At 45.7% G+C, this 23,958-nt stretch overlaps 1 protein-coding gene across 1 annotated transcript in view; it reads left to right on the forward strand.

The window, feature by feature from the left end:
* The first annotated feature begins 812 nt into the window (after nucleotides 1–812).
* The window catches only part of APPBP2 (amyloid beta precursor protein binding protein 2), an 83,265-nt gene continuing 60,119 nt past the window's right edge, over nucleotides 813–23,958 (forward strand). Inside the window, exon 1 of the mRNA XM_056556711.1 lies at nucleotides 813–1,218. Within this exon, the coding sequence (XP_056412686.1) occupies nucleotides 1,081–1,218 (138 nt within the window). The 5' untranslated portion in view covers nucleotides 813–1,080. The remainder of the gene's footprint in view (nucleotides 1,219–23,958) is intronic.

Raw genomic sequence — 23,958 nt, forward strand, 5'->3', positions numbered from 1 at the left:
TTTAGAAGGGCACAGAGAAGATCACTTACCACGATCTTCACTGCAGCCTTCTTCGCCGCACTTTCCGTCCGCTCCTCCTGCTGCCGCCGCTGCTCTGGTATGCCGTCTCCGCCGCCATTTTTAAACCTACTTATTTTCGTGCATAAAGTTATAATTGTTTAACAGAAGTAAAACAAAATCCAACCTATATAAGTAGGGTATCATTGTAATCGTATGGACCTACAGAATAAAGATAAGGTGTCATTTTTACTAAAAAGTGCTCTGCATAGAATCAGAAGCCCACAAATGTATTTTTTTATTTAGCCCCACAAATATTATTTTCTGTTTTTGCCATAGATTTTGTGGTGAAATGATAAATGTCATTGCAAAGTAAAATTGGTGGCGCAAAAAGAAGCCCTTATATTGGTCTTTAGGAGGAAAATTGAAAACGTTATGATTTTTAGAGTCAGGAGGAAAAAACTAAACTTCAAAAAAGAAAAAAACCTGTGGTCCTTAAGGGGTTAAAAGGCGAGGAGGAAAACAAGAAAATGGAAAAAAAAACTAAAATCGTTGCGTCATGAAGGGGTTACATGTCAAAGAGGGAAAATTGTCTGTGCCCTCAAGGGGTTAATAGATTTCTGGGAATGTATTATTACAGTAGAAATGGGAAAGATTGCTGCTGTGCCCCGTGATGCCAGTTTTGTTGTCAATAAAGAACAAGTGAAGCTGTTTCTGCCAGGACAAGCAGCAGCATAAGCCTCACGTGACCGTCCTGTCACCCAACTCATCCTAAAACCCGCCCCTTACGCCACTACTCCTGTGCGTGATGACATCATTGCCGTAACTGCTCACGTTCTCCGATGAAGGCGATATAGAAAGCTAAATGTCCGCTTATAACAATAAATAAGAGCGGCGCTCCTGCATGACAGCGCTGGGGAGGAGCGGCCTGGGTGTCGGGGGGTTCTAGCGTGCCCCGGAGCAGGGTGGCGGCTGACAGAAATAATAGCTGTACTTCATAAGGAAGGAGGGCACAGCTGCCGGGCCGCTGTACTAACCGGAGGATAGGGGGGAGCAGGGCTCTGTCTGGGGGAACCGGAGAATATGGCGGCGGTGGAGCTGGAGTGGATTCCGGAGACCCTGTATAACACGGCTATTTCCGCCGTGGTGGACAACTACAGCCGAGCCCGCAGAGACATCCGCAGCCTGCCCGAGAACATCCAGTTTGACGTGTACTACAAGGTGACAGCTCTCTGTGTGATGTGTACATACAGTGTGTGTGTGATGTGTACATACAGTGTGTGTGTGATGTGTACATACAGTGTGTGTGTGATGTGTACATACAGTGTGTGTGTGATGTGTACATACAGTGTGTGTGTGATGTGTACATACAGTGTGTGTGTGATGTGTACATACAGTGTGTGTGTGATGTGTACATACAGTGTGTGTGTGATGTGTACATACAGTGTGTGTGTGATGTGTACATACAGTGTGTGTGTGATGTGTACATACAGTGTGTGTGTGATGTGTACATACAGTGTGTGTGTGATGTGTACATACAGTGTGTGTGTGATGTGTACATGCAGTGTGTGTGTGATGTGTACATGCAGTGTGTGTGTGATGTGTACATGCAGTGTGTGTGTGATGTGTACATACAGTGTGTGTGTGATGTGTACATACAGTGTGTGTGTGATGTGTACATACAGTGTGTGTGTGATGTGTACATACAGTGTGTGTGTGATGTGTACATACAGTGTGTGTGTCATGTGTACATACAGTGTGTGTGTCATGTGTACATACAGTGTGTGTGTCATGTGTACATACAGTGTGTGTGTCATGTGTACATACAGTGTGTGTGTCATGTGTACATACAGTGTGTGTGTCATGTGTACATACAGTGTGTGTGTCATGTGTACATACAGTGTGTGTGTCATGTGTACATACAGTGTGTGTGTCATGTGTACATACAGTGTGTGTGTCATGTGTACATACAGTGTGTGTGTCATGTGTACATACAGTGTGTGTGTCATGTGTACATACAGTGTGTGTGTCATGTGTACATACAGTGTGTGTGTCATGTGTACATACAGTGTGTGTGTCATGTGTACATACAGTGTGTGTGTCATGTGTACATACAGTGTGTGTGTCATGTGTACATACAGTGTGTGTGTCATGTGTACATACAGTGTGTGTGTCATGTGTACATACAGTGTGTGTGTCATGTGTACATACAGTGTGTGTGTCATGTGTACATACAGTGTGTGTGTGTGATGTGTACATACAGTGTGTGTGTGTGATGTGTACATACAGTGTGTGTGTGATGTGTACATGCAGTGTGTGTGTGATGTGTACATGCAGTGTGTGTGTGATGTGTACATACAGTGTGTGTGTGTGATGTGTACATACAGTGTGTGTGTGATGTGTACATACAGTGTGTGTGTGATGTGTACATACAGTGTGTGTGTCATGTGTACATACAGTGTGTGTGTCATGTGTACATACAGTGTGTGTGTCATGTGTACATACAGTGTGTGTGTGATGTGTACATACAGTGTGTGTGTGTGATGTGTACATACAGTGTGTGTGTGTGTGTGTGATGTGTACATACAGTGTGTGTGTGTGATGTGTACATACAGTGTGTGTGTGTGTGTGTGATGTGTACATACAGTGTGTGTGTGTGTGTGTGATGTGTACATACAGTGTGTGTGTGTGTGTGTGATGTGTACATACAGTGTGTGTGTGTGTGTGTGATGTGTACATACAGTGTGTGTGTGTGTGATGTGTACATACAGTGTGTGTGTGTGTGTGTGTGATGTGTACATACAGTGTGTGTGTGTGTGTGTGTGTGTGATGTGTACATACAGTGTGTGTGTGTGTGTGTGTGTGATGTGTACATACAGTGTGTGTGTGTGTGTGTGTGTGATGTGTACATACAGTGTGTGTGTGTGTGTGTGTGTGTGATGTGTACATACAGTGTGTGTGTGTGTGTGTGTGTGTGATGTGTACATACAGTGTGTGTGTGTGTGTGTGTGTGTGATGTGTACATACAGTGTGTGTGTGTGTGTGTGTGTGTGATGTGTACATACAGTGTGTGTGTGTGTGTGTGTGTGTGATGTGTACATACAGTGTGTGTGTGTGATGTGTACATACAGTGTGTGTGTGTGTGTGTGATGTGTACATACAGTGTGTGTGTGTGTGTGTGATGTGTACATACAGTGTGTGTGTGTGTGTGTGATGTGTACATACAGTGTGTGTGTGTGTGTGTGATGTGTACATACAGTGTGTGTGTGTGTGTGTGATGTGTACATACAGTGTGTGTGTGTGTGTGTGTGTGATGTGTACATACAGTGTGTGTGTGTGTGTGTGTGTGTGATGTGTACATACAGTGTGTGTGTGTGTGTGTGTGTGTGATGTGTACATACAGTGTGTGTGTGTGTGTGTGTGTGATGTGTACATACAGTGTGTGTGTGTGTGTGTGTGTGTGATGTGTACATACAGTGTGTGTGTGTGTGATGTGTACATACAGTGTGTGTGTGTGTGTGTGTGTGTGATGTGTACATACAGTGTGTGTGTGTGTGTGTGTGTGTGATGTGTACATACAGTGTGTGTGTGTGTGTGTGTGTGTGATGTGTACATACAGTGTGTGTGTGTGTGTGTGTGTGTGATGTGTACATACAGTGTGTGTGTGTGTGTGTGTGTGATGTGTACATACAGTGTGTGTGTGTGTGTGTGTGATGTGTACATACAGTGTGTGTGTGTGTGTGTGATGTGTACATACAGTGTGTGTGTGTGTGTGTGTGTGATGTGTACATACAGTGTGTGTGTGTGTGTGTGTGATGTGTACATACAGTGTGTGTGTGTGTGTGTGATGTGTACATACAGTGTGTGTGTGTGTGTGTGTGATGTGTACATACAGTGTGTGTGTGTGTGTGTGTGTGATGTGTACATACAGTGTGTGTGTGTGTGTGTGTGTGTGATGTGTACATACAGTGTGTGTGTGTGTGTGTGTGATGTGTACATACAGTGTGTGTGTGTGTGATGTGTACATACAGTGTGTGTGTGTGTGTGTGTGTGTGATGTGTACATACAGTGTGTGTGTGTGTGTGTGTGTGTGTGTGATGTGTACATACAGTGTGTGTGTGTGTGATGTGTACATACAGTGTGTGTGTGTGTGTGTGTGATGTGTACATACAGTGTGTGTGTGTGTGTGTGTGTGTGATGTGTACATACAGTGTGTGTGTGTGTGTGTGTGTGTGTGTGTGATGTGTACATACAGTGTGTGTGTGTGTGTGTGTGTGATGTGTACATACAGTGTGTGTGTGTGTGTGTGTGTGTGATGTGTACATACAGTGTGTGTGTGTGTGTGTGTGTGTGATGTGTACATACAGTGTGTGTGTGTGTGTGTGTGTGATGTGTACATACAGTGTGTGTGTGTGTGTGTGTGTGTGTGTGTGTGTGTGCGTGTGTGATGTGTACATACAGTGTGTGTGCGTGTGTGATGTGTACATACAGTGTGTGTGCGTGTGTGATGTGTACATACAGTGTGTGTGCGTGTGTGATGTGTACATACAGTGTGTGTGCGTGTGTGATGTGTACATACAGTGTGTGTGTGTGTGTGTGATGTGTACATACAGTGTGTGTGTGTGTGTGTGATGTGTACATACAGTGTGTGTGTGTGTGTGTGTGATGTGTACATACAGTGTGTGTGTGTGTGTGTGTGTGATGTGTACATACAGTGTGTGTGTGTGTGATGTGTACATACAGTGTGTGTGTGTGTGATGTGTACATACAGTGTGTGTGTGTGTGATGTGTACATACAGTGTGTGTGTGTGTGTGATGTGTACATACAGTGTGTGTGTGTGTGTGTGTGATGTGTACATACAGTGTGTGTGTGTGTGTGTGTGATGTGTACATACAGTGTGTGTGTGTGATGTGTACATACAGTGTGTGTGTGTGTGTGTGTGATGTGTACATACAGTGTGTGTGTGTGTGTGTGTGTGATGTGTACATACAGTGTGTGTGATGTGTACATACAGTGTGTGTGTGTGTGTGTGTGATGTGTACATACAGTGTGTGTGTGTGTGTGTGATGTGTACATACAGTGTGTGTGTGTGTGTGTGTGTGATGTGTACATACAGTGTGTGTGTGTGTGTGTGTGTGTGTGTGATGTGTACATACAGTGTGTGTGTGTGTGTGTGTGTGTGTGATGTGTACATACAGTGTGTGTGTGTGTGTGTGTGTGTGATGTGTACATACAGTGTGTTATACATGTTATCAATGACTGTTCATTGTCCGGTATGGTTGCTGCAGATGACACTTAACATATTGGGAGAATTTATCATTGTGGAACTATTGTGGAGAGTTATGAAAACCAGTGTAGAGTGATGCAATTGCCCATAGCAACCAATCAGATTGTTCTTTTATTTTTCAAACTGAAAGAACAATCTGGTTGCTATGGGCAACCGGTCAACTCTTCCTTTGCACAGCTGTTGCTAAATCGCCCTTATATATCTTGCTTTAAACTTGTCGCGGTTGCTTTTTTTCTTCTTGTAGACTATTTTCTCATGACTGTCAGTATCAAGGTGATATTTCTATAGCGGTCAGGAATTTATCATTTTCATGAAAAATCTACAGCAGCCCAGATCTGCCTAACAAAACTAGCTGTGGCCAGCATAAGAAAAAGGCGTACAAATTGTCACAACATGGTGAAGAGTCACTGAGGTGTAAGAAATAAAGTGTACTAGCCCCAGTGACTTGCCAAGTTCACATTGGCATCAGGGATGTTGTTTGGGGGACAGTTTCTACATGTATGGAGTCAGTAGCCTTTTAGCAGCCCTCAGACTACAGCTACCAGCATATCTTATTATGGCTTTACAGTAACTGGCTCTAGTTGTCCCACAACAAGTTGCAGACAACCATGTGCTTAAAGGGGAACTCTGGTGGAAACAAGTAGAAAACAAATGTTTTCTAATCAACTGGTACCAGAAAGTTTAAACTGATTTGTAAATTACTTCTATTTCAAAATCTAAAGTCTTCCAGTACTTATCAGCTGCTGAATACTACAGAGAAATTTGTGAGGTTCTTTCCAGTCTGACCACAGTGCTCTCTGCTGACACTCTTTTTTTATTATAAAAGTACAAAACTTATACAAAAACACAAAACAAGCTTAACCAGCTATAACATAAATAAGAAATACACTGGTACCAAAGAACAAAAACAAAACCCTGCCTAACCGGCCAGCCCAGCTTTACAAAAACCTAAAATATGCCAACCCACCTAACCGAACCACACTCACACACATAACAAAAATGAACAAAAAAAAAAAAAAAAAAAATAGCGCTTGGCTTATCAAAATATGAAAATAAAATTTAGCACTACCTGGCTACAACTCAAAATCATCCATATTCGGGAAACACAAAAAAAAAAAAAAAAATTATAAATTAAAATTAAAATACAAAAGCACAACTTGGCTTTGCAAAATATAAACATAAACATAAAATTTAGCACTACCTGGCTACAAAAAAAAAAAAAAAAAAAAAAAAAAAAAAAATAATTTTTAATAAAATAAACAACGTAACAACATGAGAAAATCAAGTAAACCACGTAACATAATAACTGGTCCGACTGCCATGACTACTGTAATGCTGTAATATAGAAACAAAATGAAAACAATATATAAACAATATACATACAAAATCACATGAACATAATAATATAGTATTTAACTAAAAATAAATATATATACACTAAAGAAAACCTACAAAAACAATAGAAAACCCTACCAAAATCCCTACACTAAAACTGTACCCTCTCCCACACCACCCCTCCTGCACATGGGTCAGAGTCCATACCGTTCGTACACAAAGTCCTGTCCCTAACTGACCCATGTCAGGTCCCCAAAAGAAAAGCAAACACCACCACCCACAAATACACCCTCCCCACCTAGCACTCCTCCCAACCAACTTACACACAGACTTATACATACTAACATATACACACTAAACCAAAGCTACCTTTGGCCCAAGTTTGGTCGCCTGTAAGCCCTTCATACCATATCAGCTTAAAACAAAACAAAAAGCTAGCGTGTGCATGCATTAGCCCACCACCAGGAAGAAGGATGGCAGACTTGATACATCAAAATAATTTTAAACTCTTTCCCTAACTCCCCCCTACAATTTTCCCTAATTCTATCCCTCCATTAAAACTGACCCTGCTCTCACCCTATCACTATCCCTATAACACTGCCCCTAACCAAAATAAAGGTACTCTACCTAAAAAGGTCTAGTACCTAGGGCACATCAAAAGAAAAACCTCTCCACAGGAGAGAAGCCCTACTGGTACCAAGACTGCCATACTCCAAAGACCTGATCTTCCCGAGGTCACCGGTGATGTTCCTACAGACCTCCACCTCGGAGAGGATTTTCTGTTGGGTCGACACTAAACACCGTGCGTTCCACGTGTAGTACCTAACCACTAAACTAACTAAGAATAAAGTGCCCCGATCTCGGCCACCCAGGTTCCTGAATGCCCCATAAGCCCACTCCGGATAGGTTAGGCCGGCAAGTTGACTCCAGCCGATGGAAGCGCCCACCCTGTTGTAAACCCCTATATTAAAGGGACAATGAAGCAGGAAGTGGTCCATGCTTTCCAGCGTGTCCCCGCACTCTTCTCGGGGACATCCCCGGTCATCAGAGTTCCTGCACTTCAGGTTGTCCCTTACATATAGCTTCCCCTGAAAGCAGCGCCAGGCCAAGTCCCAAAACTTCTGGGGGATCCTTTTCATGTTTAAAAGGTACAACCCCACCCTCAGATCCCGACCTGGGCAGTCCCTGAGCGCCAGAGGCTTCTGGAAATGGGTCAACAGAACCCGTTTGTCAAGGAACTGCCTTGACTGGGTCCTGATCTCCCACACTCCCAGACCCCACCGACGTATCGCCTTCAGAGTCAGGGTAGCATAAGCCGGAAGATATCCATGGGGCGTGCGGAGGTCCTTCACTCGCCCTCCTCTCTCCCATTCCTGGAAGAAAGGCCGAAACCATTCCCTGCAGGAGAGTACCCACGGAGGAGCCCTCTCTTTCCAGAGGTTTGCGATGTTAGCTTTCAAGAAGGTGTTCGTAAAGAACACCACAGGGTTTACCATAGATAAACCCCCTAGTCTCCTCGTGTGGTACGTAACCTCCCTCCTGACTAGGTTCATCCTGTTCCCCCATAACAGTTGGAAAAACAGGCTGTAGATCCTAGTGTAGTAAGCCTCTGGCAAGATACATACGCTGCCCAGATAGATAAACAAGGGGAGCAGGTACGATTTGATCAGGTGTACCCTTTCCCTGAGGGTCATAGACCAACCCTTCCATTGGTCCACCTTCTGAGCGGCATCCTGGAGCTTACCATCCCAGTTTTTGGTGGGATAATCATCCTGGCCGAATGTGATGCCTAAGACTTGCTGATTCTTGGGGCCCTGGAAGGGTGTCCGGGAGATCAAACGTGGGATCCCCCCCTCCCAGCCAGAGACTCTCACACTTATCCCGGTTGATCTTAGACCCGGATGCCTCCGAGTAGCGGTCCACCTCCGACATCACCACATCGACCTCCTCCTGTGAGGAGACGAAAATAGTGACATCGTCAGCGTACGCCACCACTCTCTGGGTGACATCCAGCTCCGCCAGACTCATCCCGACTCCCGCCAACGGCCCACAATCTACCCTCCGGACGAAGGGATCGATTGCAAACACGTATAAAAGCGGGCTCAAAGGACAACCCTGACGGACTCCGGACCCCACCTCAAAAGAGCGGCCAGACCAACCGTTCACCAGCGGGAAACTCTCTGCCCCTGCATACAAGATCTTAAGCCAATTAACAAAAGTACTCGGTAAGCCATATCTCAGGAGGACGGACCAGAGGTACTCGTGGTTCACCCGATCAAACGCCTTGGCCTGATCCAGGGACAGCAAGTACCCCTTCCAGAAACCCGCACTACTCCGCTCCACTGCCTCCCTGACACCAAGGACAGCACTTAAGGTGCTTCGGCCTGGAACAGAGCAGTGCTGAGTCCCCGAAAGGAGCCGGGGTGCAAACTTCACCAGCCGATTAAACAGTATCTTGGCCAGAAGCTTCCTGTCCGTATTGAGAAGAGCTATGGGCCTCCAATTCTCAATTCGGCTGGGATCTTTACCCTTTGAGAGAAGAATCAGGGCTGACCTCCTCATTGACTTCGGCAGAGTGCCCGAGGAGAGACACTCATTGAATACCTCAGTCAAGAGGGGAGCTAAAGACTCCTTAAAGGTCCTGTACCACTCGGATGTTAAGCCATCCGGACCTGGCGACTTCTTAGGGGCAAGCCCCTCGATCGCCAGTCTCACTTCCTCTTCCCTGATTTCTTCTGCCAAAACAACAAGAGAGGGGTCTACCCCTGGCTCAGGAATGGTTTCAGCCAGGAAAGCCGACATCCTGTCTCGATCTAGATCCTTCCTTCCCAAGAGGTGCGAGTAGAAGGATCTGACGACCTCCAAGATCCCTGATCTGGACCGATTCAGAGATCCCGTACTATCAATCAGTCCTGAAATGACTTTACTACTCACTGACATCTTACAGTTTCTGTAAGGGTCGGGCGAGCGGTACTTCCCGAAATCCCTCTCAAAAACCAAAGATGCGTGCCTATCGTACTGACACCTCATCAGCAAGGACTTCACTCTGGAGATATCCTCTCGGCTACCTCCAGTCGAGACGAGAAGCTCGAGTTTCCTCCTCAGACCCTGATACAAGCGATACCTGTTCAGGGACCTGAGGCTCGAGAGCTGGCGGAAGAACCCCGCAACCCGCTTCTTGAATATCTCCCACCACTCTGACTTACTACTACAAAGATCCAGTAAAGGTACCTGACTCTGAAGAAAATCCTCAAAGGACTGTCTTACCTCCGCTTCCTCCAGGAGGGACGAATTCAGCTTCCAATAACCTTTTCCCATCCGGGGGGTCTCTGAAACATTCAGGGAAAACAAAATCATACAGTGATCGGAGAACTCCACCTCAACCACGGACACTGCGGAAGAGACGGCTTCCTCCTTCAAATAAAACCTATCTATTCTAGACCTGCGACTACCTTGATGATAGGTGAAACCCGCGTGGCCCGAGGGGCTCCGGATGTGGGCATCCTCTAGGCGAGCTTCTCTAGTTATGCTAATCAGTGCCACACTATCGCAAGTCAGCGGACCATTGGAGCCTCTCCTATCTTGGGACCTCGTGACATTATTGAAGTCCCCTCCAAAGATCACCTGCCGACTCGTAAAAAGAAAGGGCTTAATCCTCATAAAGAGATCTTTACGGCCCCGCTTAGTTTGCGGGGCGTAGATGTTAATGAGTCGGAGCTCTTGTCCCTTCATGAAGACATCTAAGATCAGGCACCTCCCCATTTCTAATTCAATAACCCGTCGGCATTCAACAGGAGCGGTAAAAAGGACCGCCACCCCACTATACGACTCAGCCGCAAGAGACCAGTGGGAGGGGCCGCGCCTCCACTCTCTCCTGGCTTTTACCAGGGAGGCTAGATCTGACAACCTGGTCTCCTGCAGATACAAAATGTCGGCTTCAACACGGCCGAGAAAAAGGCTGCAAATCTAGCCGTATCCGACTTTATGCTGGCACAATTAATAGATGCCAGCGTCAATGGGGTGAGTGCCGCCATACAGGGTGATTGAATTAGATGGCCTCACCATTTATTTCTTTTTCCCCTTCTTTTTAGCCCCCTCATCCCCCGAAGACGACGAAAGGGCAGGACCACTCTTACATCTTTTTTTAGACTCCGATTGGTCCATAAGGTCCCCGTGTCCGTCCGGCCCCGGTCTAGCCCTGCCCTCTGAGGAAGGTGCCTCGACAGGACAGGGCCCAGTTCCCCCCAGAGGCTCTTTCTCCCGAGGCACCCCGCCCTCACCTTCCCCCTCCAAGGAGGGGGAGGAGATGGTATCGAGGACGAGGTATCGGTTTGACAGGTCAATCAGAGGGGGGGCAGCCAGGCTTCCGCTTTGGACCTGGCCGGTAGTACCAGGAGCTTCAGAGGGCTCTGACCTCTTCTTTCTCCCTTTCCTTTTGCCCTTTTCTTTCTTTTTGGGCCTCACCCCACTTTCCTCATCCACACTTTCATAGTGGGAGGAATCGGAAGGGTCGGCCATATTGCTTTCCTCTCTGTGAAGTCTCCTGATCTCCTCATCCAGCACATTCTCCACCAGGGCTTCAGCAGTTACAGGGCCAGCTTCAGGAGCAGGGACTGAAGCTACCCCCGCCACCTGGGCACTCTCCAGCTCCCTACTCCTTCTACGATTTTCCTCCCGCCTTAGTTTGGCAGGGCCCTTTTTCCTCCTCACTAGCCCTGTTGCGCCCCCATCCCTGCCCGTACCCTCCCCAGCCGAGGCAACGTCACAGCTCTCCTCAGCTGGAGCGGCCGCCGCATGGGCGAAGGCGCTAGGACAACGGCTGAAAGGGTGTCCGAGGACACCACACAGGTGGCACCGGATCTGCCGACAGGATGCGGCCAGATGACCCACCCCACCACACAAAGCGCAGACCTGCACAGTACAGGCTGCGCTAAAGTGGGTGGGGCTGCCACACCTGTGACAGACCTTAGGCTGCCCCTGGTAGAAGACCTGGATCCTATCACGTCCAAGGAAGGCGGCTGACGGAATGTGGGCAACCGTACTCCCTGAATGCTTGAGTTTGACGGAAAACGTCCAGGCCCCGGACCAGATCCCGTGCTCATCCAAGTTTTTCTTGGGCATGTCCGTCACATCCCCATACCGTCCGAGCCAGGTCATGATATCATAACAAGAAAGTGACTCGTTACGGGTCAAAACGGTCACCTTCTTGACAGCATTCTGACGGGAAATCGCCTTTACGGCGAACTCCCGCCAGCCGGGCTCGTTTTTTGCCACTTCGTAGTTCGACCAGAAGAGTTCAAGACCCTCCGGCCGAACGAAACTGACATCAAACTCAGACGAACCATAGGGGTGAATCAGAGCAAAGATGTCATTCGCCCTGAATTCCATCTGGAGGAGGAGCTCAACCACTTTAGCGCGAGGCGGGCACACATCCTTGCCCCTCCAAATCAGACGGACCACGTTCCTACGGTTATTGTCCTGCCCGGGTGTCGGGAGGGACCAGACCACCTCCCCATTCTGCTCTCGGAATGCCCCCAAACCGTGCCTCTCTATCCAGAAAGACAGGTCGACCTCACCCCTTCCCTCTACCTCGATTGACCTGTCGCCCCTACGTAGAGCCTCCAGGAGGCGCTGCTGCAAGTGACCCCCGGGGCCGGATGGAGAGGGGGACCCCCCGGCAGCGACATGAGCATAGCTCCTAGGAGCAGTCACTACCGGGGGGGCAGCCGAACCAGACCCAGACTCAGACCCAGGACCACCATTCACACCACTACACCCACCAACATTCACACCACAATTCTCATCATCCATACCAGACTTTGTATTCATACCACCACTACTCCCACCATTATTCACTCCACTAACACTCCCACATGCACTCTTCTCATTCACAACACTACCACACCCATCATCCTCACCCCCTACACTCGCGTTGTGCCTAACATATCCTGGGCTGGCTGGGACTTGTAGTACTGCCGGTTTTAACAGAGTCTTTTTCGCTGGCTTTGCTGTTGCTGGGGTCGACTCTGATGGCTCCTCCTCCATGGGCGATGTTACTGCCTGAGCCTGGGGCTGCCCCTCCGAGCGCACCCCAGCTCCTCCCACAACGCCATCACCATGTCTTCCCGACTGCACGGGCTCTGAGGCTGGCACTGGCACTCGGACACTCCCCCCCCTCACAGGAGAGTGCCCCGCAGCACCCACAGAACACACAGACCGACCGTTTTCCACTCCCGATGCCCGGACACTCCCCCCCCTCACAGAGGAGTGCCCTGCAGCGCCGGTAATGTCCACGGCACTCGGGGGACCGCCCCCCAAGCACACAGACATATCACTTATCTGGACACTCCCCCCCCTCACAGGGAAGTGCCCCTCAGTGCCAGCAACACCTGGGGAACCGCTCCCCAAACAAACAGTAGCATAGCTTGCCCCTGGTGCCTGGACACGCCCCCCGCCACCCTGGGGCGCTCCCGCAGCACCAGGGCTGCTCACCTTAAGCCCAATAGGACTTGCTGGCTCTATAGCGTCCTCTGCCGTCTTGGACGCCATGCTGTACCCCCCTTTCTGGCCCCGCTTCACCACAGAAACGGGGACTGGCAGTTTGGGGGGCCCAGCAGTCTGAACCAACTTTACAGCTGGCCCAGACTGCTGGAAAGGACGAAACACATAAGTCACAGTCTCCTGAACCTTCTGCCTTTTCTTCCTTTTCTTTACTAGATCATCTTTACCGAGATCCTCACCAAAGGTAAAATCCTCCATACGGGTAGGGGACTCCTGCTGTATAATGGCTTGCAGCAAACCCCCACTGGCCAGCTCCTCCTCACCGCTCTCCTCTGTCTCCCCATCACTGGAGGGTAGCGCCACCTGGGCTGGCTCAGGGTAGCTATCTTGGGGGGGCTGGGGCTCACACACACTAGGGGTGGCATCCATTTCACTTCCCACAGCCGACTCTCCGCCATCTTCCTCCCCTCCTTCCTCCTCACTGCTCTCCTGAGGGCAGCATGCACCATACTTCCTTTCCTTGAATCTCTCCTCATTAACCAGTTTTTCTTTTAGGAATCCTGCCCCCTCAGAGATTTTTCTTTTGGCCTCCTCCACCTCCGCCACCTCTATCTTCAGAGCCCGCACCTGGGCAGTGAACTTCTGCCTCTTACCTGTAGGGCCCTGGTCAGCCTGGTAGCGGGCAAATCTCAGGTCCTCTCTCAGAGTCCTCAGCTTCCTGCCCAGCTCTTCGTACTCCGCCATCTTTGCTTGTATCCTTGAGCCATATGTCGCCAATGACTCCCTTGGTCCCCGTGCCCCCCATTGCTGGGGTTCCGGGGTAACAGAAGGACCGCTGGTCTTTGCTGATGCCTTATGTCCCTCTGATCCGGTCAGGGGAGTGGGCTCCACATTTCTGCGGGCCCTGCTGGAACGTCTCACCCCGACCTTGAATCCGGCTGTAGACACTTTCTTCCCCCCTCTCGCCAGCCGGGAATGAGAGGTAGAAGCCCGAGGCTCCATGCAGGAAAGCCCTCCCAAGGAGCCTGCCACGCTCCTGGGAAAGCCCGATGTAAAAACCTGCTTCTCTGCCTGGAAGTCTGGAGAGCAAATGGAGCCACACCCGACAGCTGCACACACTGAAACCACAGGATGTGCTCTCTGCTGACACCTCTGTCCATGTCAGGAACTGTCTAGATTAGGAGCAAATCCCTATAGTGAACCTCTCCTGCTCTGGACAGTTCCTGACATGGACAGAGGTGTCAGCAGAGAGCACTGTGGTCAGACTGGAAAGAACCTCACAAATTTCTCTGTAGTATACAGCAGCTGATAAGTCCTGGAAGAGTTAAGATTCTTAAATAGAAGCAATTTACAAATCTGTTTAACTTACTAACACCAGTTGATTTGAAAATCTTTTTTTTCCCACCGGAGTTCCCCTTAAACATTTGTGTTGGACCTTGTGTTGGGTCACACAGGGAACTTGTCAGTGCTGGTGTCGAGAGCATGCAAACACTGTTCTGTATCAAACATTCTAGTGTCAGACTGCGCTTTAAAAAACTCTTGGCAATGCATTATGGGGGAGATTTATCAATACATGCATAGAGGAAAAGTTGACCGGGTGCCCATAGCAACCAATCAGATTGCGTCCTTCATTTTTGAAAAACCTCTAAAAATGTAAGAAGCGATCTGATTGGTTGGTTGTTATGGGCAACTCAGCAGCTTTTCCCCTTTTTTGAAATGTGTGTGTATATATATATATATATATATATTTTTTTTTTTTGGACTAGTTTTGATAGATCTCCCTCTAAGTTCTCAGGGTTCTATGTACTAGGAATATTTTCATTGGACCTATTGTGATGTGAATAGACAATAATGTTATGCCGTCTCCTTCTGTCAAGAAATATATGTATCTCATATCTGTGACTGACTATGCAGCTGCCATAGAGGCTATGGATTGGTGGCTTTTGTGGAAATGGTTGAGCCCAGATGAAGCAGTGTGTAGGTTTTTCATTTATGTCTCATTCACAGGGGTAACAATCCATGCTGATTTGGGTGATGGCTGCGTGGTTTTCAGTGTCCATGTCAGTGTATTTTTTCATAAAATCGCATTGAGTTCAATAGTAACCTTTACACAAGGCAGAAAAATGAGTTTTTCAGCATTTTTGCATGGATTTGCTGCAGATTTCTCCAATACTAAAATCGCCATGTTAAGGGTGCGTTCACACGCTAGTAACTAGCAGCGGAAATCCGCTGCGAGTTATGCTACCATTGTTTTAAATTAGTCCACAGACAGTCCGCAATAGTGTCAGATTTGCGGGCTGTCCGCGGACCTATTCAAATGAATGGTAGCATAACTCGCAGTGAATTTCCCGAAGCGGAAAATCCACTGCTAGTTACTATCGTTTGAACGCACCCTAAAGGCGTACTCCAGCGCTATCTTATCCCCTATCCAAAGGATAGGGGATAAGATGCCTGATCGCTGGGGTCCTGCCACTGGGAACCCCATGATCTTTCACGCAGCACCCCATTACCATCAGCCCCAGCAGCATGTTGGCTCCGGGTCTGATGACTGCCGATCGATCATGCTCTGGGGGCTGATGGTAACTGGGTGCTGCGTGAAAAATCACGGGGGTCCCCAGTGGCGGGACCCCCACAATCAGGCATCTTATCCCCTATCCTTTGGATAGGGGATAAGATGTCTTAGTGCCTGAGTACCCCTTTTAATCCACCTCAATTTCAGATGTGAAATTCCTGTACAGATTAAATCTGAGTAATCAAATTTTCTAACATGGGAACAAGCCCTGAAATCCTTCACTCTTGCGACTTTGGCTGAAAAACCAGCGCAACGACGGCAAGTGTGGTTCCAACCTAGAGGGGTCTTTGTACAATTGACTTTCATTAACATCCATGGGATAGGTAATAAATCTATGGTCACTGTTATCCCTAAGGCTGGGTTCACACTATGGAATGTCCTAGCGGAATTCTGCTCAGTAAATTCTGCTGGATGAAGCTTGACATACTGGTGAATCAGTTTTCCGTGAACCCATTCACACTGTGGAATTCTCTGGTCTGAAAATTCTGATAAAAACATTCTGACAGAACACTGAACCTGTGTGTCCTGGCGGAATCCACTCTGCAGACATTGCCGTCTGTGGGGGTGGAAATGTCAGCGTGGCTGCGCTGGCACTCGGACGCTCTGGACTGAAGTTTTCTGTAAAGTGCGAACCCGTTCTAACTTTGACCTTGGTGAGGAGAAGATTGAATGAAGTGTTGGTATAGCATGCACAGTGCTGAAGTTTTTAAATGGATGGGATTAAAGGGGTAGTCCAGTGGTGAAAAACTTATCCCCTATCCTAAGGATAGGGGATAAGTTTGAGATCGCGGGGGGTCCGACCGCTGGGGCCCCCTGCGATCTCTCTGTACGGGGCCCCGGCTCTCCGCCGAGATAGCTGGTGTCGACCCCCGCACGAGGCGGCGGCCGACACGCCCCCTCAATACATCTCTATGGCAGAGCCGGAGATTGCCGAAGGCAGCGCTTCGGCTCTGCCATAGAGTTGTATTGAGGGGGCGTGTCGGCCGCCGCCTCGTGCGGAGGTCGACACGCCCCCTTCCAGCGGGCTGTCGGGGCTCCGTACAGGAGATCGCGGGGGGCCCCAGGGGTCGGACCCCCCGTGATCTGCAACTTATCCCCTATCCTTAGGATAGGGGATAAGTTGCTCACCACTGAATCACCACTGGACTACTCCTTTAAGTTTCCACTTGGGTTTTTTTTCTGGCAGTTTTTGGATATCTGCCACTGCAGTTTTTGAGCCAAAGTTAGAAATGTATTCAAAAGGAATAGGACATATATAGGAAGGACTTACACTTCTCCTCCCTTATGGATCCATTTCTGACTGCAGTGGCAGTTTTCCAAAAACTGCCAGAAAAAAAAAAAGTGAAAACTTAGCCTAAGGTTATGTTCACCTGACGGAATGCCCGCATGGAGAATCTCTGTGCGGACATTCTGGAGAGTGCGGGCATCGGCATTATCTGCTGATGTACGTGAATGCGCCGTCTCATAGACTGCTATGCAAGCTTAGCACAAAGAATGAACATGTTCATTCTTTGTGCAGACACAGAAATAGGAATTTCCGTGCTGGGAACATCTGGCACAGAAATTCCACCGTGTGCACAGAGCAGCAGAATCTGATTAACCCATTAACGACGCAGGACGTAAATGTACGTCCTGGTGAGCTGGTACTTAAAGGACAACTGCAGCGGAATTACTTATCCCCTATCCACAGGATAGGGGATAAGTGTTTGATCGCGGGGGGTCCGCCATTAACCCCTCAGATGCCGTGGTCAATACAGATCACAGCATCTGCAGCATCTCGGTACTTTGAATCGATGATCGGATTGCCTGCAGCGCTTCCGCGGCAATCCGATCATCCAGCATGGCAGCCGGAGGTCCCCTCACCTGTGTCTGCTGCCTTCCACGGGTCTTCTGCTCTGTTCTGCGATCGAGCAGACCAGAGCAGAAGATGACCGATAACACTGATCAGTGCTATGTCCTATGCATAGCACTGAATAGTATTAGCAATCGAATGATTGCTATAAATAGTCCCCTATAGGGATTATTAACGTGTAAAAAAATAAATAAAAAAATACAAAAAAATAGAAAAAAACCCTCCCCCAATTAAAACGTAAATTGTCCCATTTTCCCTATTTCACCCTCAAAGTGTAATAAATAAATAAAAAAATATACATATTTGGTATTGCGGCGTGTGTAAATATCCCAACTATTAAAATAAAATGTTAATGATACCGTACGGTGAAGGTCAAAAATAGCTTTTTTTTTTTTTTATAACATTTTATTAAAAAAAATTAATAAAAAAAGTTACGTTTTATATAAGCTAATATGGTATCAATAAAGTACAGATCATGGCACAAAAAATGAGCCCTCATACCACCACTTTTATATGGAAAAATGAAAAAGTTATAGGTCTTCAAAATAGGGGGATTTTAAACGTTTGGTTAAACAGTTTGGGATTTTTTTTTTTTTTTTTTATGAGCGCAACAGTAATAGAAAAGTATGTAACATGGGTATCATTTTAATCGTATTGACCCATAGAATAAGGAACACATGTCATTTTTACCGTAAATTGCACGGCGTGAAAACGAAACCTTCCAAAATTTGCTAAATTGCGGCTTTCTTTTTAATTTCCCCACACAAATAGTATTTTTTTGGTTGCGCCATACATTTTATGGTAAAGTAAGTAATGGCATTACAACGGACAACTGGTCGCGCAAAAAGCAAGCCCTCATACTAGTCTGTGGATGAAAATTTTAAAGTTATGATTTTTTTTAAAGGCGAGGAGGGAAAAAATCAGAGTTGTGCCTAGTAGAAAGGAGACTTCTAAGTCCGTCCTTTTTATATTTCACATTCCTTTTGTATACACTTCTGTCTAGGCTCAAAAACAGCAGTTGCAGTTTTCCCGAAAAAAAACCTGTGAAAACCTAGCCTTATGGAGATGGCCATTAGTATAGTACCGCACTTAGTGGTTTTTTGTCACCCATGAAGACTGAATGGAGTGTGCATATTCCATTCAGTATCCTCATCACTGAGACTGCGGCGCTCAACATTCAATTGCACGCTCACCCCATTGATCTTGGGGGTCCCAGGCAATAAGACATTCCTGTGGATAGGTGATAAATGTTGGTTGTGGAAAAATTAAACGGTCATCTAAAAAATAATTTTTTTTCAGTTGACATCTCAAAAGTATAGCTCCTTGTGCGCTCCTCTCTAGCTCTTAGCAGTGACGTCATTTTGTTACTCAATAGGAGTCATTTTAATTGCATGGATACATGGTTATTGACTCGGATGAATAATCTGGATCACTGTAAGTTCACAAGCGGTTTTGTTTTTATTTTCCGTTGCAATTTTTTTTTATTCTTTTAGTTTTTCGAACAGTCACCAGTTTCATACTTGTTCAAGTAATAAAATACATTTTTTTTATTTTATTTTTTTATTTTATATTTTGCGTCTGATCTACTGTTTGAATATTATGGTGTACGGATGCTGTGGCATTTTTGACAATTCTCCACAAAGTTTCCTGGAGAAATAAAGACAAAAATAAATGAATAAATAAAAATAAAGTGTGAGGTCATGCCCCCTCCCATAGACTTGTATTGAGGGGGCGGGGCTATGATGTCCCAAGCTCCAGCATTTGGAACAGTTTGTTCCAAACGCTGAGCAGCGGAGTACCCGTTAAAGGGGGTTATCCAGAATAAAAAAAATACAGCTGATTTCTTCCAAAAAAACAGCACCACCTCAGTCCACAGGTTGTGTGTGGTAGTGCAGCTCTGTTCCATTAATGTGAATGGAGCCAAGTTGCAACACCACGCACAACCAGAGAACAGATTGATGCTGTTTTTGGGAGTAGTTATATCTGCTTTTCCTCTACTGGATATAAAATAACTTTGAAAGCATGTAAGCTGCTGGTCCAGACTGAGCTGTCTTTCAGAGTGAATTAAAGTTTTGTGGGCTGGAACAGCCTTGTTAGAGATGGGCGAATTTTTCAGAAATTCAATGAGGCAGATGCAACGAATTTTCTGAAATTTTTTTTTGATCCGAATTTATTTGCGGCGTATCGCTATTAATAACGGCTATTTCCAGGCTATACAGAGCCTCAATAGGAGTGTAGAACACTTTGCCTTGCTGTAAGACGCATAGGAAGTGTGCTGTGTTAGTGAAATAATACTGTTATTCAGTATGACATGCAGATTACAGGCATCGCTATTAGAATCACTGCACTGTCCCTGCTTGCAGTCTTTGAATGTGGAGTGCTTCATGTGATGATCTCGATTGGCAAACTGTGAAACGACTTCTAAACTCTGCTTGCCTGCCTGCAGTGATGTGGACTTGAAGTCAATGGATTTCCCCTGTTCTGATCTGTATTGTCAGTAACAGATTATTGACCACACAGTGTCTGCTTGGTCTCTAGCCAGAACAAAGATCTGTATTGTCAGAAATGGGGATTAGTGTGCACACAGTCTCTTCTCTCTCTGCAAAATGCCAGTCTTCTGCAACGGCTGCCATGTATATAGGGCTGGGTAGCCGCCATTTTAGCGCGTTTCCCCCCCCCCCGGTCCTCACAAAATGTAGTGAATGAAGCGATTCGTTACCACGAAGCACGAGGAAGTTCGGATTCAACTTAATCAGCTTTGACTCCTCTAAGTCTGATAATAGGAAAACAGCTTTTTTTTTAAATTTCAGATACATTACTAGGTTTCTTATCTTCTCTTGTACTATTTTAGGTTTGAAGTGACATTGGGACATTTAAATCTTAACTCTTTGGTGACACACAGCTTTTTATATTTTTATTTTTTATTTTTTTTGTGTGTTCATGAACTCCAGAACTGAGCATACTTCACAGCAGTTGCCTGTCTGCTTCTATAAGATGCCAGCATGCACGGTTAATGACTGACATCTGTCAATACCAATTTTCAGGCATTTAAATGTGTACATTTGCCAGTGGTTTGGGGAAACCGATAGGCACCCGGCAACCGTGCCAATCACTTAGTTTGCAGTGGCCTTCTGTAGGCCTCCGCGCTGCCCATATTGGTTCTACTTATACAGTCTGCCTTTGGGTATGCAATTGCATTGATCAGTATAAGCAGATTAATAATTAGTTCTAATAGTCCCCTATAAGAAATTAAAAAGTCTAACTAAAATTCTGGTTGCAGTATAGCATAAACTTAAACGTTCTTTACATAAACCTCTGAGCTACCTTACCCTAAATATATGAGATATACACTGGGCCAGGCACCAGGAAGAAGACTGGCCCAGTCTGTCATATTGACCTTCAACTGTTGGCCAAGGCCGATCACCTCTGTGACCAGCAATTAGCAAAGCTGCTGTGTTGTGCATCAGGTTAATGCAAGAATACAGTGGAGACCAGGACAGCAATACTGTAGTCATCGGGGAAGCGGCGAGAGTTTTTATCATTCATTAAGACTTGGGACAACTTTTCTACCACTCAATAGGCAGTCTTTTTAGGGGCCTCAGACTAGCATCAGGAGGGAAAATGGCTACAAAGTACTCTCTAGGTGGCACTATACCTCAAATAGTCTACACAAATTTAACCCCTTGCACCCAGACAAATGCACAACAGAGGTGGGAACTCACTTGCACATGTGGTGGAATTGTTCCTTTTGTCCAGAACTACTGGTCCCTTTATTCATAAGAATATTAATCAGATATGTAATCTTAACATCTCCCTTCAGCTTGAAATAACTCTCCTACACACCTCCCTGGGCAGTATTCCTTCCAGATCTTCGACTCTCATCAGAATTCTACTTTCTGCAGCCAGAGTTCTACTTTCATTACTGTGGAAGTTGCAACAAATGCCCTCCCTTAATGAGTGGATATCGAAGATCGTATTAGCTGCTTGAGAACACTGCTCACGTGCCAAGTTGTATAATATAGGACTTGTATCAGATTTATCATAGTCATCTTGACTTATAATAATGACTTCACCTTGTTGGCGAACATATTCATGTCTTTGCTTTTGGATCCTAATACATAATCAAGAATAGTAGTCGTCTATTTCCATATCACTATGTGTATATAAGATCTATTACACGTAACTAAGATGACGTAATGTTTTGTATTTTCATTCTGTTTCTGTTCAAATTTGGTAAAGAACACCAATTGCATTGGTAAATTTGCAATGTTTAAAAATATAAATTTTTTTTTAATTAAATTAAAACCTAATATCATCCAGATACAAAACAAGCAACAGCAGCCTGACTTTACCAGAATGGCCAACGGCCATTTTTCTATTTTAATTTAAATTAAATGTTTTATTTCCCAGCCTGAATAAAACTACCCTGCTACTACTCCGGCCAGGGAGCTCCATTTTTGATGGTACAGGAGCAGGGAATTCAGTAAAGTGTCGGAAATCTGGATACCTGCACAGTATACAGTGGTGCGCTGTGCACCGATGTATACTGTATGGCAAGTAGAGTTTAGAAGGGGTACAGTGTAATGTCCCATTTAGCTTAGCACCAGCAGTTCAGTTCTTGATGTAAACTCTTGCTGTGCTGCCATTGTTTCTCTTCTTTCTGCTCATAACACCTTGCAGATCCAGATATCAATAGTAAAAAACACCACCAACCACTTTTTTGCTTTAGTGAACAACTTGTATAAATTCACAATGTCTTTAGCAAAATTTTGCAAAAAATGACCATACAAAAATATCATAAGATCATGATTCACCCAAAGTGCACCTTCTACGGACGCTCTCGACACTCTCCAAGCTGCAGGAAATTTTCACCCCATGTCCGGGCTTCCTTCAACAAGACGACCTTCCTCTCACGAAGGGGAACAGACTGGAGCTTGCGTCGACACCTTTACGATGTTTCGGAAACCACGCCTCCTTTTTCAAGTATCCCTAACGTGCTCACCATCACCACAGTAAATAGGTATGTTACTCTCGTGAGAACTTATCTCTGAAAACGAGAATAATAAAATTAAAATCACATATATAAAAAATGGATCTACGGACAGCATATAAGATGACTTCTCACAGCTACACTCGTAAATTACGATTCATTCAGCCCATTCGGGTTCAGTGAATGTAATGTCTCAATTCAATAGACTTCACGTTGCAGCAATCTTTTCTTTATTTCATTTTCTGTACTACCTTGTATTTCTTAAATTATCATCCACCTCAGTTCACTGATTCTATGGTTCTGTTCAACAAAATGTCTGGCAGCCCCCGTTTCACCATATTTATTACTCTCCTCAATTGTTTTTTTTCTTCGCAAGTGCATTCCGGGTCACAGAACGATGTTCGTTAATCCGGTATTTCACACATCGCATCGTTTGGCCTACATAAATTCTGCCACAGGGGCAATGGTAATGGGGATAGGTTGAATTAAATTCCATCTTCATTGAAAAAACGCAGTCAATTTGATCCTAGTGTGAACTGTCAGTTGTTCGTAAGTTTTTAAAAAAGCGGTGATTACTGAAGTATATGAAAAATGTAATAAATGTGGTTTCGAATCGCCTTCCAATTTAACTGTACTTGAAAAAAAGCTCTTACTGACTTGGTGAAAGAGGATAGTGTGATAATAAAGAAAGCCGATAAAGGCAGAGAAACGGTGCTATGGACAAACGGTAAACGGTCATATCTTTATGAAGCAGAGCAGCAATTAAATGATGAGATAGTGTATAGAAAATTGGGAGGAGATCCGACTGCCACATTTAAGAAAGATGCAGATGTTGTTGGATGAAACATTGGATTCAGGTATCATAGATGCCAATCTACATCGAGCACTTAATAATATTTTTCACGTATGCCTATATTGTACTTACTGCCCAAAGTCCATAAAAGTATGGAGTCACATTCTCTCCCATATAGTAGACACATCTCCACGTGGTTCGATATGTGGACGACGTGTTTGTTATGGGAGGGAACACGTAACGAACTTGATAGTTACGTAGAAACATTGAATCTATGCCTTGATTTAATTTTACTCTAGAGACCGATCTCCAGAGGATCCATTATCTGGATGTGGAAGTGTACAAGGAAGGACAAAGCTTCAGTCCACTCTATATAAGAAAGAAGCTGACAGAAATAATTTACTATATAGTGATGGCTTTCATGCCCCCCAGACATTTAAGGGAATTCCTAGAAGTCAGTTTGTTAGGGCAAAACGAATCTGCAGTACTGAAGAGGAGTATGTGAAAAATAAAGACATGTTAATTAAAAAATTCATTGAGAGAGGAAATAGAGAGAAGGAAGTAAGAAAAAACTTGAGGAGAGGAAGTACAGGAGATTCAAGACAGCAATTAAGAGAAAGAAAAGAAGAT

Source organism: Hyla sarda, chromosome 2, assembly GCF_029499605.1.
Source record: "Hyla sarda isolate aHylSar1 chromosome 2, aHylSar1.hap1, whole genome shotgun sequence".
Taxonomy (NCBI): Eukaryota; Metazoa; Chordata; class Amphibia; order Anura; family Hylidae; genus Hyla; species Hyla sarda.